The sequence below is a fragment of the Cygnus olor genome, chromosome 26 (genome assembly GCF_009769625.2).
Source record: "Cygnus olor isolate bCygOlo1 chromosome 26, bCygOlo1.pri.v2, whole genome shotgun sequence".
In the NCBI taxonomy this organism is placed as follows: domain Eukaryota; kingdom Metazoa; phylum Chordata; class Aves; order Anseriformes; family Anatidae; genus Cygnus; species Cygnus olor.
The window spans coordinates 4,308,971-4,324,392 of record NC_049194.1 but is presented as its reverse complement, the minus strand read 5'-3'; the positions used below and the strand labels follow the sequence as shown (position 1 = coordinate 4,324,392).

Sequence of the window (15,422 nt, the reverse complement as noted above, 5' to 3'; positions counted from 1 at the left end):
TATGCTGGAGAGCTTTTCAGTCTGGTCATGAGAAGGCAGACCTGGCTGTGGATGAATGAGCAATCTTTGAAGCAGATAATAAAGTGCTGGGCTATGTGAATTTGAGCACATGCAAAATTAAAGGAAGATTAAGGCATGGTGCATATGGTTCCTGCTTCAACCTTGACCTCCTAAATTTGAGGGAAAACAAGCATTTATAAGGCTGGGCTATTTTAAACAGATTTGAATTTTAGGAACCCCGTTACAGTGGAACTTAGTCGTACAATTTCCTTTGGGGGGCGGGGGAGGGCATGGAATTGAAGGTGTTTTTTGGGAAGGCTGCTGGGTGCCTCGGCAGTCTCGTTGCAGGTATCCTTCCCAAGGGGAACTGGTAAGCCTAAAGATCCTTCCTTAGGGAAGCCTTCTTTCCTTCCCCGTCCCACAACTGAGAATGGAAGCGCATTCACACTCCTGGCTTGTGTCAACAAGGACTGACAACCATCAGTTAATGGTTACAGGCCGAGGTTGGGTTCTGGGCCTGGTTCTAATCTTGCATCTCTGTTGACATTACTTGATTGTTCTTGCTTTTAATAAGAAAGATTGGGAGGTTGCCTATATTCTCTCAATGTATTTCAGTGGGAGCGGAATTAAAAACTTGATTTATGATGTAGTATTTCTCATTTCCTCCATACCGACCATTTGATATGGCTTTTTGGGAATTCTTTTCAGTATGCAAAGGTAAATAATTCTTTCGGGGATGTTTGTATTCGCACTGACATGAGATCCGTTCACCACCAGCGCAGGGAGCAATTTCCCACTGGCTTCCAGGATGGCCAGGAGGTATTTGGTGAGATGTTAGGAAGAAAGGAGCATCTTGTCAGCACTCTGCTCCTTTTCCTCCTCTCTACTATGCCGTTATCACTTCTGCACGTTTTGTTCCTGGTATCCCATGAAAACATTTGCCAGGCCTTTATGCAAGGGCTTCCTGTAAGTGTTTTTTTCTGATGTCTGAGGAGAAGCAGATGGAAGGCTTCCTTCACGGGTCTTATTGCTTCTGAATAGACAGTGCCCTGGGTGCTCTGTGTTTATTGCAGGGCACATAGCTGGTAAGGATTGCAGACAGTGAGATTAGAGGCCGTGGTAAAATGATTTAAAGTTGATAGCCAGTTGCCAAGCTCCTGTGAGTTTTGCGCAGTGCCAGTTGTGAGCCTGGTAGCTTGGCACCGTGGTGTGCTGCGGAGTTCCCTGTGCTCGCTAGCTGACCGGGGTGCCTCCTGTTGTAGGCAGCAGGTGTACCTGGGAGGATAAGGAAGGTAGATTTAAGTTTCTGCTTTTGGAAATCATTGAAATACATAGCAACTTTGTAAACTTGTCAGGAGGAGAATCATGGCAGCAGGAAGGATTTGTTGTATCTCGGGCAAATTTGGTGGGGTGCGAAGGAAACCTGAACCTTCGTATTCAGAGCTGGAAAAATCTCATCTATGCTTCTTCCTTTACTTATTAAATACTCTTAACTGTAGCGTTTCGCTTCCATATTCAGCCTGTTGGTGTGTTGTGTGTCTAGGGTTTGAATTTTGGGCAGGAGGAAGGCAAACAAAGTTGCCTCCCATGACAACAATTTTGAAAACACTTAAGTCTCGTGGTTTTATAGCTCCTGCGTTGAGCGAAGGAGGTTCAGGTGTTCGAGAGTCATTTAGCAGGATAGGAAACTGGTTTTGGGGCTTGTGCTCAGGCAGTTCTGGCAGAGCTGGAAGGGAACCTGTGTTTAACGATACAATTTCACAGTACAGCTGAGACAACGTGACAGCTAGAAATCGTCAGAAGGGGGGAGTCTCTTCCCCTGCTTCTCGGTTTATGGCTCTCCTCTTGCTCTCCTCTCCTCTGGCATTAGCTCTGGTGCTTATCTCGTTGTGAGGAAAGCAGATTAAAATTGCTGATGCAGCAAAAATGCTTCCCTCCTGGTGCAATTTTCCACCGCTTTTGTGATACAGATTGGTTGTGCTGTGGGCAGAGGGAATGCCCTTGTTGACCCAGACCTGGGGGCGGAAGGCTGATCAGCGGGGTGGGTGGCAAGTTTCCGAGCTGCCGGCTGTCAGGTTGCTTCAAACTGTACTGCAAAAAAGAAGGGACTCAATTTCAGTGTATACTGTGCTAAATCTCAAGTTAACATAACTTTAATAGCGGTTTATTCTAAAAACAGTGCACTCTTTTTTTCCCTATTAAAAAGACTGACTTTCATAAGAAGAAAGCATGAAATAAATGCCAGACATGACTTAACCGCTATTGGAGAAGGGACTGGAAGTCGCTACCTAAAGGCACTATTCCCGATCTAGAGTTGGGATTTTTTGCCTCTTTGTGATTCTCCATGATTCTCCATCTAGCTGACAGCAGCAGTGCGGACGCTGGACGTACTCGAACTTTAGCAGGCCACGATCCATGAAACAAAGCAGCGCACCGTGGCCGCTCAGGCCCTTAGCGAGCAGGGGCTGGAGCTTCACCGGAATCTGCGAGCCGCTAATAAATACATCGCTGTCTGGCAGCGTTAAGTCACCTTACCTGAGAAGCCTGTGTGGTCATACGAGTGCTTCTAGCCCAGATTAATACCTAACTAAGTTGGCAAATACGACCGGCACTGCCGCGTGGTGCTGCGAGGCTTGCTGACTCACTGCGCTGGGACGGGCCAGGAGCTTTTGCGTCCGCTGAGCCGGTGCTTCATGTTGTAAAATGTCCCTTTCAGGTGGGGTTGGCTGTTCCCTTGGGTTAGGTGAGCGCTGTGGGGGGGATACCTGCCTCGGATGACCTCGTCAGCTGGGTTTTCAAGGAAGCAGTTGCTTTTGTACAGCATCTTGTGTTGTTCTTTTGGCCAAACGAGTACGTTGCAGCTCTGTTAAAGTCGATACAAAGCTCCTCTTTGAGCCTGTGGTGATGAATTTTTCTGCAGTAGCGCTGTGAGTTTTGGTGAGCGGCAGATTTTGTGTTGAACTTGGAAGATTTGTGCTAATTCTTCAGGAGGGAGCTACAGTTGTGAGGCTGCTGCCGAGTTCCTGGTGCTTAGATTTGTCATTGGGCTGACTGCTCACTGTTTCTTTTGGACGTTAATGAACTGCTATGCTTAACGTTTGGATCTCTTGGTGTAGCATTCATTTACTTACATTCTGCAAACGCTGTGGTATAAATCTGAATTTACAGAGATGGAAAATGGAGTATAGCGAGCAGAGGCTATTAGCTAAGCAAGTGTTGCTAATTTGGTGTTGGTATTTTGCTAATGGTGTTCCTGTAGCGAGCACTTGGACTAAATGCCTTTATTGTAAAATCCATATCGCCCTTATTAGCGGCGTCTGGACTGGAAACATGTTCGTACTTCAGCATTATGGCAACTTTGTGGCGTAGGTTGACATCTGTATGCTGCTGGTGGGTCTAGGTGTTTGGATTCTGCGGCAGAACGCGCAAATGGGGCTGACGTGAAAGAGGAGCGCTGAGCCGAGCATCAGGAGGCCCTGAACTCACCACGGGTTTTGAGCAGTGCTGGAATTCCACGCACTTCACAGCTGTCTGTTCTTAAGAGCTGTTAACCAAAATGACGTTGTTTTGGAGGAAGAGATGTGCAGTGCCCTCTAGCAGAGGGGATGAACAAATGGCTTCAGCCAACTTGAGAACCCGAGTCTAGAACCGTCTGGCGACCGAGCTTCCTGGTGCCAATGGCTTCCAGCACAAACGTGCCTGTCCGGGCTTCCCAAACCCACCAGGCCTCACCTTTCTCCTGTTGCAGGAATAGGGCTTAAGTATCCTGATCATGAATATTTCAAAGCAGCTGCAAAAGCACTTTTAAATGTCCAGTATTTTGGCAGGCCATGAAGAAAGAGCAGCTGGGCTCTGTTGGGAGCTGGAGCTGTAGATGTTCTGTGGATCCGAAACTTCAGCCTTCAGCCCCTGCTGCTGATGGCTGAGTAAGGCAGGGGCTGTCTTCATGGGATGGAACGTCAGGGTATTTTTCAAGGCTTTCTTTAAAGAAGTGCAAAAATAGAAACTCTATGAAATATGCAGCATGCACTGAAGTTAATGTTCTGGTACAGATTAGTCTGTTTCATGTGCGCAATTAAGTGCTCACCAAAAGACAACCATCTAATAATAACAGTGTCGTAAAATGCATGTGAAGGAGAAAACATCTAGAAGACAAATGGCCGCTGGCTGAAATGCTGAACTGCATCTAGTGGGTCTGGCTACTCCTTGTCTCCGTGTAAGAGTTTTGGGCAGAAGGCTGGAATTAAGGTTGGCGGTTTTTAATTCTGTCAAGTCAAGTGCTCTGAAATGGGGAACCTGATTTTTAACTGTTGTGAGTGCTCTGCTGTTTGCAGGAATGTGTACAAAATCTGTCACAGTGCTTTCTATCTACATTAAAAAAAAAAAGACTTGAGCTCTTTAATGGTACGTGGTTTTCTAAAATGCCATGCTTGCTAGCTTGAAAGAATGAATTGTTCTGGGATATTTTCAACAGAAAATGTTTTGTTTTACAAGTGAAAAAAATATGTACAGTTGAAACAGTTGCTTGTTGTCAGTTTTCTAAAATATTCGAGCTTATTTCAGGTGGAGAAAGTTTGGCTTATTCAAACAAAGTTCTGGAACTTATTTGGGATTTTTCTCTTTGCAGATATATTATAAAATGTCTAATGGTTATGAAGATCACATGGCTGAAGATTGCAGGGATGATATTGGTAGAACAAATTTAATTGTGAACTACCTCCCTCAGAACATGACGCAAGATGAGTTGCGGAGTCTATTTAGCAGTATTGGCGAAGTCGAATCTGCAAAACTTATTCGGGACAAAGTTGCAGGTATAATATAAAAATTTTTTTTTTTTTTTTACTTTGTGGTAAAGTACTCAACCAAACACTTGCCTGAAAGCAATTTAATGTAGAGTATCTAATTTTTCCAAGTGTGTGTAACTACTGATGTGAAGACATATAACTAGAGTGATGTTCTGCATAGCACTCACTATCTAGTCTTATAGGATACTTCAGGGTAAATCCATAGGTTTTTGTAAAAGGTTAAAAATTACAATAAAATTCCTAAGTTTCAGCATCCGTATGCATATCTGAAGTCTGAATTTGGTCTCTAACTTACTTACTTTTCCTACAGTCTGAGCTTTTTTGGCACTAACTTACTTCCTTGCATAGCAGGAAAAAAGCTCTGAATATGCAAGTAAATTGATTCTATTTTGATCAGTAAAAAGATGTGTGGTATGTGTCTGAAACTGTTGTAGGCCTTATCATTCTTCAGGAATTTAACTCCTAAGTTCTTTAAATAGGATTGTTAGTAGTACCTTTAGAAAAAATGAGGAATGAAATATTTGGTTTGTGAAATATAATGTTTACTTGGAAACAGACAAGTGCTGGCAGAGCAGCTGGTTTCATAAGCTGGATCTATTTACTTGCAGGAGCTTTTTATCTGCTCTGTCAGGATGTTTTAATCCTTGTCCTGTTCAAATCTTTGTTTACAAGTTCTGGTTATTCTCGCTGAGAATTCACAGAATCTTTGATTTAGTGGGAGATAATCGTTATTGCTGTAAATAAAAGTATTTGTGCTGCTCACTAGTTGTGCATGCTTGTTTGTTCTTGGCACGCAGATGACTACTGCCTTATGGAATTTTCTGCTGCACGTGCTCAATCTTGTATTTCAGATTCTAGCAGTACTGATTTAAATCATTATTTAATCCATGCCAAACAAGCCTGAAACTACTTCACCGTAAAAACTGCAAGAAAGCTGATAAAATGCATGAAAATTCTGTGTTATTCTAACTGACGTTATTTTATATGCTTCATAGTAGAAATGAGAACTGAATAATGAAAACTTCAAAATGTACTTTCAGCATGGCTTCTCCAATGTCTGTCTTCTCATCTGAAAGAAATTTCAAGACCTAGCTTCACATGATAGTGCCCTACCAGATCTGTACTTACGGACTGTATGAGTAAATTTGTCATGAAATAGTTCCACAAAATACTGATTTCTTTGAATACTGAGCTATTCAAGTACTTAGCCTAGATGTTGCCATACAGTTTGCGATGCTTAGATGTAGAGGCTTGCTTTGGAGGCTACTTTTGCAAGGAAATAAGACGATTTGTTTTAGTGATAGCAAGTCATTCACTAAATGACATAGGTAATCCACACTGTAGGCTTTTGAATAAGTGCAAAATCTTCTGTATGGGTGGTGAGGACATTTTAAATGGGAAGCAAAGCATGTTAACTGAAGTCTCAGAGTTTATTTAAGACTGTTCCCTGTAGTATCATATACTCTGGTAAAGTCTTGTTAACTTTAACTTGGAACTTGACAGAGCTGGGTAATTTAATGCCCAAAATAGGTGCTTGTGTGCTTCAGGTTTTTCTTAACAACCCTCAAAGAATCAGAAGTAAAAGTCCTCTCAGTTTGCATGCAGTCCTTGAGTGCCTGCATACAAAACCTTCGCTCTTTAAAGTGATTGAAAGTGTTTAAGTCTGCATGGCTGTGTTAGTTAGGCCACGTTTTTTGTTACCTCACTAATTTTTTTATTCACGTGCAACGCTGTTAGCCACAATTCCAAGTCATCTTCATGCTCGTTGATTGTTTTAGAATATCAGTGACTAAGAATCAGCTTCTTCAGGAACCTTCTAGAGATACCACTTCACTTTTTTTTTCCCCCTTCATGTTTGCCTTACAATTTGCACATATCTGTGCTGTAAAAGTCTACCAATCAGCCCCTGAAAAGAGCAGTCTTGCAGCAGAGTTCTGCTTTCCTCGTGTCAGCAATTGCATTTGTATGGACCCCCCTGAGACCCAAGGTAGACAAGCAAGAAATCAGAACTGCAGAAAAATCTGTTTAGCTACATGGCTCTGTTTTCTCTGAGGTCAGATAAATTGTAATATTGGCACCTAAGAGGCAGTGGAGCTGTGTGGCCAGGACAGGAGGGAGGTAACCTCTCTTTTCATGGCAATCAAACTTTTAAATCGGTTTAGTTGCTTTATTGACTGTATTTGTAGAATTAAAATCAATGTTTGATAATACTTATTTTTTCATGTATGAGGTTGTCTTTATAAAATTAAGAGTAATTCTTTGAAATTGCTACAATTTTCATCCTTTACTTTGCTGTTGATAAACACCAAAGGAATTGAAGGTAGCAGTAAACTGTAGTGTCAATTTACATTCCTTGCTACGAATTTCCTGCACTGTGTACATGTAGCTTATAGGAGTTGGCAAAAGTACGACTATACTCTTGCTTTGTTGTTCAAGCCATAACTTCTTATTTTATTTCTGCAGTGGCGGTAAAGAGATGTTTGTGCACAGTAGATGAACATTAGACAGGGTGCAAGGCTCCCATTGCAGTTTCAGCTCTTCCTGATCATGCTGGTGAGATAAGGTGCTGGTGTCTACGTCGTCCAGTTTGTGTATTGAATTCCTAAGCATTTCCAGACATGGCTTTGCTTAAGTTGTGAAGAGCCAGTCAGTAATCAGCATCTCTACTCTCAGGTGCAACAAGCAAATCTTGGACTGTAGCTCTGTTGCTCACTGTACTTGTATTTGTTGTGATCGTCCAGGATTTTCATACAAAGAAGTCTGTAGAATTCACGTTGGATATTGTTCTTTGTCAGGTTTCAAGACTAGCACCAGCTCAGAGCCCCAGGGAAACATTAGAAGGTCACTTCTCAATATAGTATTGCACAGTGTCAAGTCTGAGATTTTACTTTTCATCTTCGTTGTGTCTCCTGGCCTTTTTTATTTATTGCTGAGGCTTGTGAGTAGCCATTGGCTCCATTCAGCTGAAGACCACACTGTGTGTGGTTCTGGCTCATGAGGCCGTGAGCAAGGAAGAGTGCTGGGGTTTGTCTGATCTTTCTGCACTGACAAGACTGTAGCCCTCTAGCACTGACTTCAGGCATCCTGGTCCCGAACTTGTGCTCTTACTGATCTCCTACCCAGCAATGTGCAGATCTCTGTGGGATCTGTTTAGTGCTTGTGGCATTCGTGACCATCCATCTGGTGACAATTTTGCTGTGTGCACCTCTCTGTCAGAGTTCTGTCCGACGGCAGTTGATCTGGTTAGGAGAGGGAGGCATCCAGCTTCTTCAGGCTTCTTATTCCATCCCTCACATCTCTTAAACTGCTTGAGGAGGAAATAAGATATCCCTGTGATACTCTTCACAAAATATTTGAATTCCTACTGGAGGAAATAACACAACATGATCCTTAAGACTGTGCCAGAAGCTGTCTATACCAATCAGCTACCAAAATATGGCCACCTCTGTGCAGACACTGAAAGGAAACAGTGGGCTTCCTCATGGCAATCCGTTTGCTTCTGCAAGCTTGAGGTCTGATGGAGCTCACTGATGTTGACCTCGATCAGCAGCAATAGGGGATGAAGGTAGCACTCCATCGCTGCTGAAAAATGTGGAGTAGACGGGACATTTTGTGATGACTTGTCATGATTGTGTACAGAAATCTGGAGTCCCTCTCAAAGAATACTGTCGTCATAGCTCACGTGTACTGCAAGTGCACGTGACCTGTTGCTTATAGGATCAAAACAATCACTTCCTGATAGCTGGAATTACAGGAACTGATGTGCACGCATCTTTTCACTGCCTTTTCCCTTTCATAAGATCTTATCTGGAAGACCCTTTCTTAGAAATTATGCAACCTAAACCAGAAATAAATGGTGTCCCCAAGCTTTTAAAGCATAAAGGGGAGGAGGGCTTCATTTAACAGCCTTCAGATGCTGAAAGGAGGTAAGTAGCTCTAGCTCATGTGATGGGGAGATTGCTCATTGTGCTAGTGCGGTGGCTTCCAGTCTACTAACAGAACTCTTAATTATTCTTGTCTTGTGGAAAGTGTTCAAGTATTCTCTTTGGCTGAAATTGTTCTCTTTTGCATGGAAAACAACTACGGTATTGTATAGTTCTTGCTGTTAACTGTGGAATTGAAATGCATCATTATCCTGGATTTTTTTTCTAGCTTTTTAATCACATTTAGTGGTATGCAATTTCTTTAAATGCACATTCCAGAACACCTAGCAACAATGGTTAACTTAATGAAAAGTGCAAACAGTTTGCAGATAAATTGGCCAAATACTTAAGAAGTTAACACCCTTTTAGTTTTGTCAGCTTCGCTTGATTTCCCTTATCATCAGGTTGGCCGTATAAACTACCTCGGAGGTAATAACTTGAGTTCTAGCAAGGGTATGGGAATATCCCTAATACAAATGTTGCCTGACTTCAAGTGTGTTCAGAGCACAGCAGAAGCAGCGGCTGATGCAGCAGTTTCTGGGCTCTGCCTCTGAATGTTCGGGGAACTTGTGGGTTGTCAAAGGACTAGTGGGAACCCTTTGAGGAACTTGAATGTGTGCAGCTGCCAGGGAAGGACAGCTGGAGGAGACCTTGGCTTCCAGCAGCTCTGGGCTCTGTCAGCTGTCCTTGATCAGAGGTAGGGTTGGAGCTTTTGTTCCAGCTGACCCCTGGTTGGGTCCAGCCCGGAGCACAGCTCCCAGAGCACTGCAGACAGACAGAGCAGCACGGATCGCGGTAAGGACTGTGTTGGGACCAGGCCGTGTGCTCGGCAGCGGGGTGATGTGCTGTGTGGTCTCCAGCAGTCGCTGGAGCAGCCATCCCTGCAGGTTACAGAGGCCTGGACTGAAAAAGAGCTACAGAGCGAGGGTGCAGCTCAGCAGGTCTTGGGGGTGCCTGGGGCCTCTTACGTAGGCTGGCTGGGAGAGATGGTCTTAGAGCTGCTGGAGGACTGGTGTCACCGTGTAAAGGACCTGTGGGTGGATTGAAATCCAGTCTCTGAGGTTGGTGATCTTCAGCACAAAGTCCAGCTGAAGGCCAGTCACTACTGAAGTACCTAGATGTTCAGTGATGGGGCCAATCCTGTTAAAAATTTAATAGAGCCCACCCACAGCACGTTTGCAGGTGGTACAACGCTGGGAGGAGTGGCTGATACTGCAGGTGGTCGTGCTGCCATTCAGAGGGACCTTGGTGATGTTTTCTGTAAGCATTATGTCTGGGCCGGCATAATGGAGGATGGCTGCTACTGCCTTAGCGTTATAGGTATCCTTGCTCTCTGGAGAAACAGAGGGGTGTAAATAAATCCATGCTCATTATCCCTCCTTGCCTTATGTAGGCACGTAAAATCACCAAGGCCAACACAGTTAGTTGTACTCCCCGTTGTATGAAATATTCCGCTTCACAAAAGCAGACATCTTCAATTCTTTTGCCTTTCTTCTTTTCCCCCACCAAACCATAAAAAATAAGCCATATTGCAAAATCTTTAATTGTACTCTAATGTTTCTTAATACGTTTTTATGTGGAGTTATTGTTCCACATCATGTTACAGCACTTTAATTCTCTTCCAGTGGAGAAGCAGTGTATTCTGCAGAATAATGATTTAGTTCACCTTAACCTATGATCATATTGACTCTGAACACTTGGCGGGGTTTTGCACTATAATGTTTACAGGAAAAAAATGTCATTATTAGAAAAGTTTATTCTTAAATGGATAAGGGGGAATTTTTTCAGGCTTTGGCTTTTCGAATAGTCAGGTTTTCATTCTAACCACTGATGAACAAAATCTGTCCTAAAGTTCTAAAGAAATCAGATTTTACGGTAAGTGGGCAAGGAATTTTTTTTTTCCCCTAAGACTTCCTCAGGAAATCAGCCTGTGGTGTTCATGCACAATTCTGGGCCTGGTATTTTCTGTGTTCACTTTACAAATCCTTTTCACTTCACAGCATCTTGGATGTGACTGCAGTTCATCTGGAAAAAGAGCCCTGGAGCAACTTAAATTAAATCTCAATAGAAAAATGTTCTGGAAATGAGAGAAAGGAGAAAATATAAAGAGAATATATAGAAGAGACAAATGTGTGGAAGGGCTTCATTAAATTAAAGTAACTTCTAATAATAAATCTTCAGTTTTCAGGATTTAAAGCTGGCACTATTACTGCAAATGGTCAAAATTTTAAATATTGTGGTGTTAGCGACATCCCTGGAAGCTGTCTCTTTGTCTCTTTGATCCAGGTTGAGACCAGACTTATGTCAAGTTTGCTTTGTAGTTTTTGACTTTTTTGTTTGAAGCGTCTGTTTGTATTGCTTGTAGTCATCTTTGTTTCAAGGCAAATTCCATTTATTTTGCAAATGGAGGGGAGGCCACGTTGCAGTAATTCCAAACGTTATCCTGAGCTGTTTGAAGGTCAGGCTTTCTGAACCTGCCAAATACTGTTTTGCCCCTAGACTTCCATAAACGTGACCGTTCGTCTTTCAGACACAGAACAGGCAGTAGCTTTGTGTCCTGCTTTGTGAATTCAGATGAAGCAGTGGGGGCGCATTTTGTATTTGAAAATTGCTACCAATAAAACTAGACGTTATTTTGTTTCATTCCTAGCTCCTTTCTGTTGCAATCAAAAGCCTTTTCAGTAAGATGTACTGGTTTGAAGTCTTAAGTAGAAGCAGGAATTGGCTCAGACGGAAACTATAACGAAGCTGAGGTTGGTCACTGTGGAAGAAAAGTACTGAGCTGTTGCATTGACACTGACCATAGGGGCTTTTAAAGGGTAAATACCTTGGAAATACTTGCATAGAACCTGAGCTTTTGTCTTTGTGCTCTAAGGGGTATGCTTACAGGTAGCATCGATCCAGCCACTTTAGTCTTACAACAGGGCAGTGCTTTGCAGATGGCTGAAGTTAGGCACAACACCAGACTGTCCAGCTAGCTGGAGCTTTGCCCTCAGCCTGACAACAACCTGATTACGTGGGATTTCTGCAGTGCTCTCGGTGTTTGTATGACTAACGATAGTTTTGGACAGTGTTTATGATTAAACTGGAGATGAAGCAGAAGAGTAAAAACTAATTCAAGATGATTAATTGTAGCTTCAAGAAGTTACTCAGGTTAATAAAATACTTACTTCCTTTTTCAAAATTCTGAGTACAAGACTATAGAATATTTTGTTGGGCAATGTGAACGTGACCTTTAGGAATAAGGTGCTATTCTAGTACCTGTGCTAAAACTGCTATACCTCTTGGTTCTGATGAGCGGCATGTTTTCCACTTCTCTGGGACTTAATGTGGTCACTGCCATATAAATGGGACAGAACGGGTGCATTTCAAGCAACTTAGGAGAATCACTGATGAAGCCAGTTGTAAGGACCTTGAGATGAGTCCTGGGGGGACTGGATCAGGTGAAGTTTGGGATCAGGCTGTGGGCTTTTAGCTTCAGATTGATTTTGGAGCAGCTGAGATGCATCATCTGTATCTTTGCTGAAGGTCTGGGGTGTTCGCTGTGTTCTCACGAGTACACTGTGAGCTTGGTGGTGTGAGGAGGTTTGATCAGCATGGATTTGCAATGGAGAACAATGCCCTTCTGCTGTTACTTTTGAAAGCTGGTGATCGAATACTTGAATAAAATGTTTGCTTGCTTCCAAAAAACGGGTTTTGACAGAAGTCCTTCAACAAGCTGCTTCCCCCTCCTCCAGTCTTTGTAAGGATGCCTCGTGGTATGGAAACAAAACCTGGCGAGGGGGCAGCCAGTGGTGACCGCTTGACTCCAAAGCCAAGCCAGGCAGTGCCTGCAGGGCTGACACGTTCCCTGCTGAGGCTGATATCTTGAACGTTAAAATGAGAAAGGGGTTAAAAGCTGGTACAGTGTGGTGCAGAGGTAACTAGGGCTGAAGGACATCAGGAGGAGTTGGAAAGCAGCATAATCTCCTGAGGCCAGGGGACAAAAAAAAGTCAAAAAAAGTCAAAAAACAAACAAACAAACAAAAAAAACCCTACAGTGGAAACCTTCAGAAATGAATTCAACTGAAAACAGAACAGGAGTGGGTGCTTCCAGAAATGTGTGACAAAATAACTAGTCTGCTGAAAATGGACAGGGTCGGAGCTCCTAGCCACGTAGTGGTCTTGGTAAGTACAGGCCTTGGTTTCAGGGCTGCACTAGAAATAAACTCAGAATTTGGAAGTGATTCTGTGAATGGGAGATGGTCTTGTGAGGGAGAATAAAGGTGGGATTCCTTACCTTCTCTAGACCTTTCATAAATCCTTAGGTCTGTTACATCCCTACTTAGGTGAAGTATGCATATGGACTGTTGGCACAAAAAGGCCTTCGGTGGAACTGGAAAGGCCCGAAGACCACGTTAACCTGAGTGTTCCTCGTTCTGTCGTTGGGACCATAGCTGGGTGGCCACCTATGTCCAGCGTCCTGCTCGGAGCAGAGTGAGCTGTAAGGTCAGGCCAGGTTACTCTGGGTCTGGCCTTGAAAACCTCCAAGCTTGGAAATCCGTCCCCCTGAGCATCACGGTGGTCCTTAGCTGAGCCCGCTTTGGTTCATTGATGTCTTTCCTGTATTTGGGCGTAGGAATAACTGCAAGCAGTATTTTAGATGTTGTCTAGTGAGTGTTGAGTGAGGGGGGATGATCCTTACCCCTTCCTTCATGCTGTACTTCTGCTTAGCACGATGCATGGTGCCCTTAACTTTCTCTGTCCTAGTGCACTGCTGGCTCATGCTTGCCTTGCTCTGTACCATGACTCCAGGTCCGTTTCCATAGAGCTGCTCTGCACCGCTTAGTGCCCGGTCTGTGGTGGTGTAAGGGGCTCTTCCTTCCCAGAGCAGGACTCTGCATTTGTCCGTGCTGGATTTCAAAAGGCCTGTTGGCCCGTCCCTCTGGGTGGCGGCCATGCCCTCCAGTGTACCACAGGTTCCTCCCAGCCCAGCGTTGTCTCCAGTCTTGGCAAGAGTGTACCCCCATCACCTCCAGGCTGTGGATAACAGCAGAAACCAGCGCAGGTCTGAGGACGGACCCCTGCGGTGCTCTACGTCATGCGGGCATACAGGTAGTGTGACCTGCCACCCTCTGATCCACATCTTTTCTGATCTGGTTGACATTCATCCCGATTGTAACATCTTAACTTGGATGCGTGAATATTCTCAAGCACGGTATTGGAAGCTTGCTGAAGATGAAGGGAACGGCAGCCACTGCTCTTCCCTTGTCCACAAATCCAGTCCTTCTGTCCAAAGCCAGTCAGGCTGGGTAGGCATGATTTGTCCCTGGGAAGTTTGTGTTGACCCAACCATGCTGTCTTCATCTTCTCAGAAACGTGTCCCTGGAGGACTTGCTCCATGATTTTCCTGGAACCACAGTGAGGCCAACCAGCCTGTGGTGACCTGGGTTGTTCTTTGGGCTCTCTTGAAGGTGGACTTAGTTTTTGTCCATCTGCAGTTGCTGGGAACCTCGTCCAGTTCCCATGACCTTTCAAAGTTACTGTTCCTTCTGATTTTTTTTTTCTTTGTTTGCTTTCCTTGCAAATCTCAACTTCAGTTCAGTTTTGGCTTTTGTGAAACCAAGTGGACTGTTTCTAAATTACTTTTCTTGCAGGCTGTCTCTTCTTCATCTCTTGCATGCTGCTTGTTTGCCTTGGAGCTCTGCCACGAGTTCCCTGCTTAGCCAGGCTGCTCTGCTGACACGTCTATTTGTTTTCCTGAGTTCTAGGTTGGTCTATTCTGGTGGGCTTGAACCCAACAGCATTCCCAGCCCTTAGCATCCAATACCATCTTTCAGACCCAGTGAGATTAAGGAGATTTTGATGTGTCTTCAAACACTGGTTTCTGACTAAGCCATCTCTAGCTCCTGGGTTTTGTCACCTTCCGTGGCAGCCAGGCTGCATTCCTGCTGGGTGCTTGCCAGCCATGTGGGAGAAATAGTGTTGGGTGATCACAGGGGTGTAGATGGACCGATGTGGGCAAGTCCTGCAACCTGAGTTGTTCGTGTCTCCCATGCTTGCTTCAAGACATTATTTGCACTTCAGCATCATGTCCAAGCTGAGGAGTTTAAGAAATGTCTCTGTTGGGTTCCTCAAAGGAGTTCTTAGAAGTGCTGTGGAGCTACCAAATAACGCTTACAGGTAAGTGGGTGGCATCAAATTTGAGTAACAGGGGAAGATGTAGTGGTGAAAAAGATGCAGTGGTTTGTGCTTGTGTATGGGAACATGTGGTGACCTTGCTCTGAAGTAATTGTCAGCATATCCACTGCCTATGGGCAGCTTTGCATTTCTGGTGTGTGTTGAAGCTGCTGAGGGGTCAGGGATTCCTCCAACAAAAACCAGTAACCCTTATTAGCAGCATGCCTGGCTGGTGAACACTGAAGTCGGAAGACAACATTTCGCCCTTAGGGATCAGTATTTCTAAAGCAAAAACACTGGTTTTATTCACTGGCAGGTTATTTCAGGTCTTTTTGGCAGTGCTTTGCTTTGTTCACGCTATAGATTACAGCTTTTAGAATGAGTTGGATCAGGATGAAGCTGTGTAGTGTATGTTGTGCTGAGGAATGGTTCCATGGAGTAGGCAAACGGTGTCTGGTCAACTTGCACTGCTTGCTTGGGTTTGAATTCCTCTTTTAATTACGAGCTTTTTCATTCTTTAATTAACCAATTTAGT

General features: G+C 44.0%; 1 protein-coding gene across 7 annotated transcripts in view; it reads left to right on the top strand.

The window, feature by feature from the left end:
* Positions 1–15,422, top strand: part of ELAVL1 (ELAV like RNA binding protein 1) — a 42,011-nt gene that overhangs the window by 6,523 nt on the left and 20,066 nt on the right. For all 7 annotated transcript variants that reach the window (XM_040537913.1, XM_040537908.1, XM_040537910.1 and 4 more), the window contains exon 2: positions 4,628–4,811. In XM_040537913.1, the coding sequence (XP_040393847.1) occupies positions 4,640–4,811 (172 nt within the window). In that variant the 5' untranslated portion in view covers positions 4,628–4,639. The remainder of the gene's footprint in view (positions 1–4,627; positions 4,812–15,422) is intronic.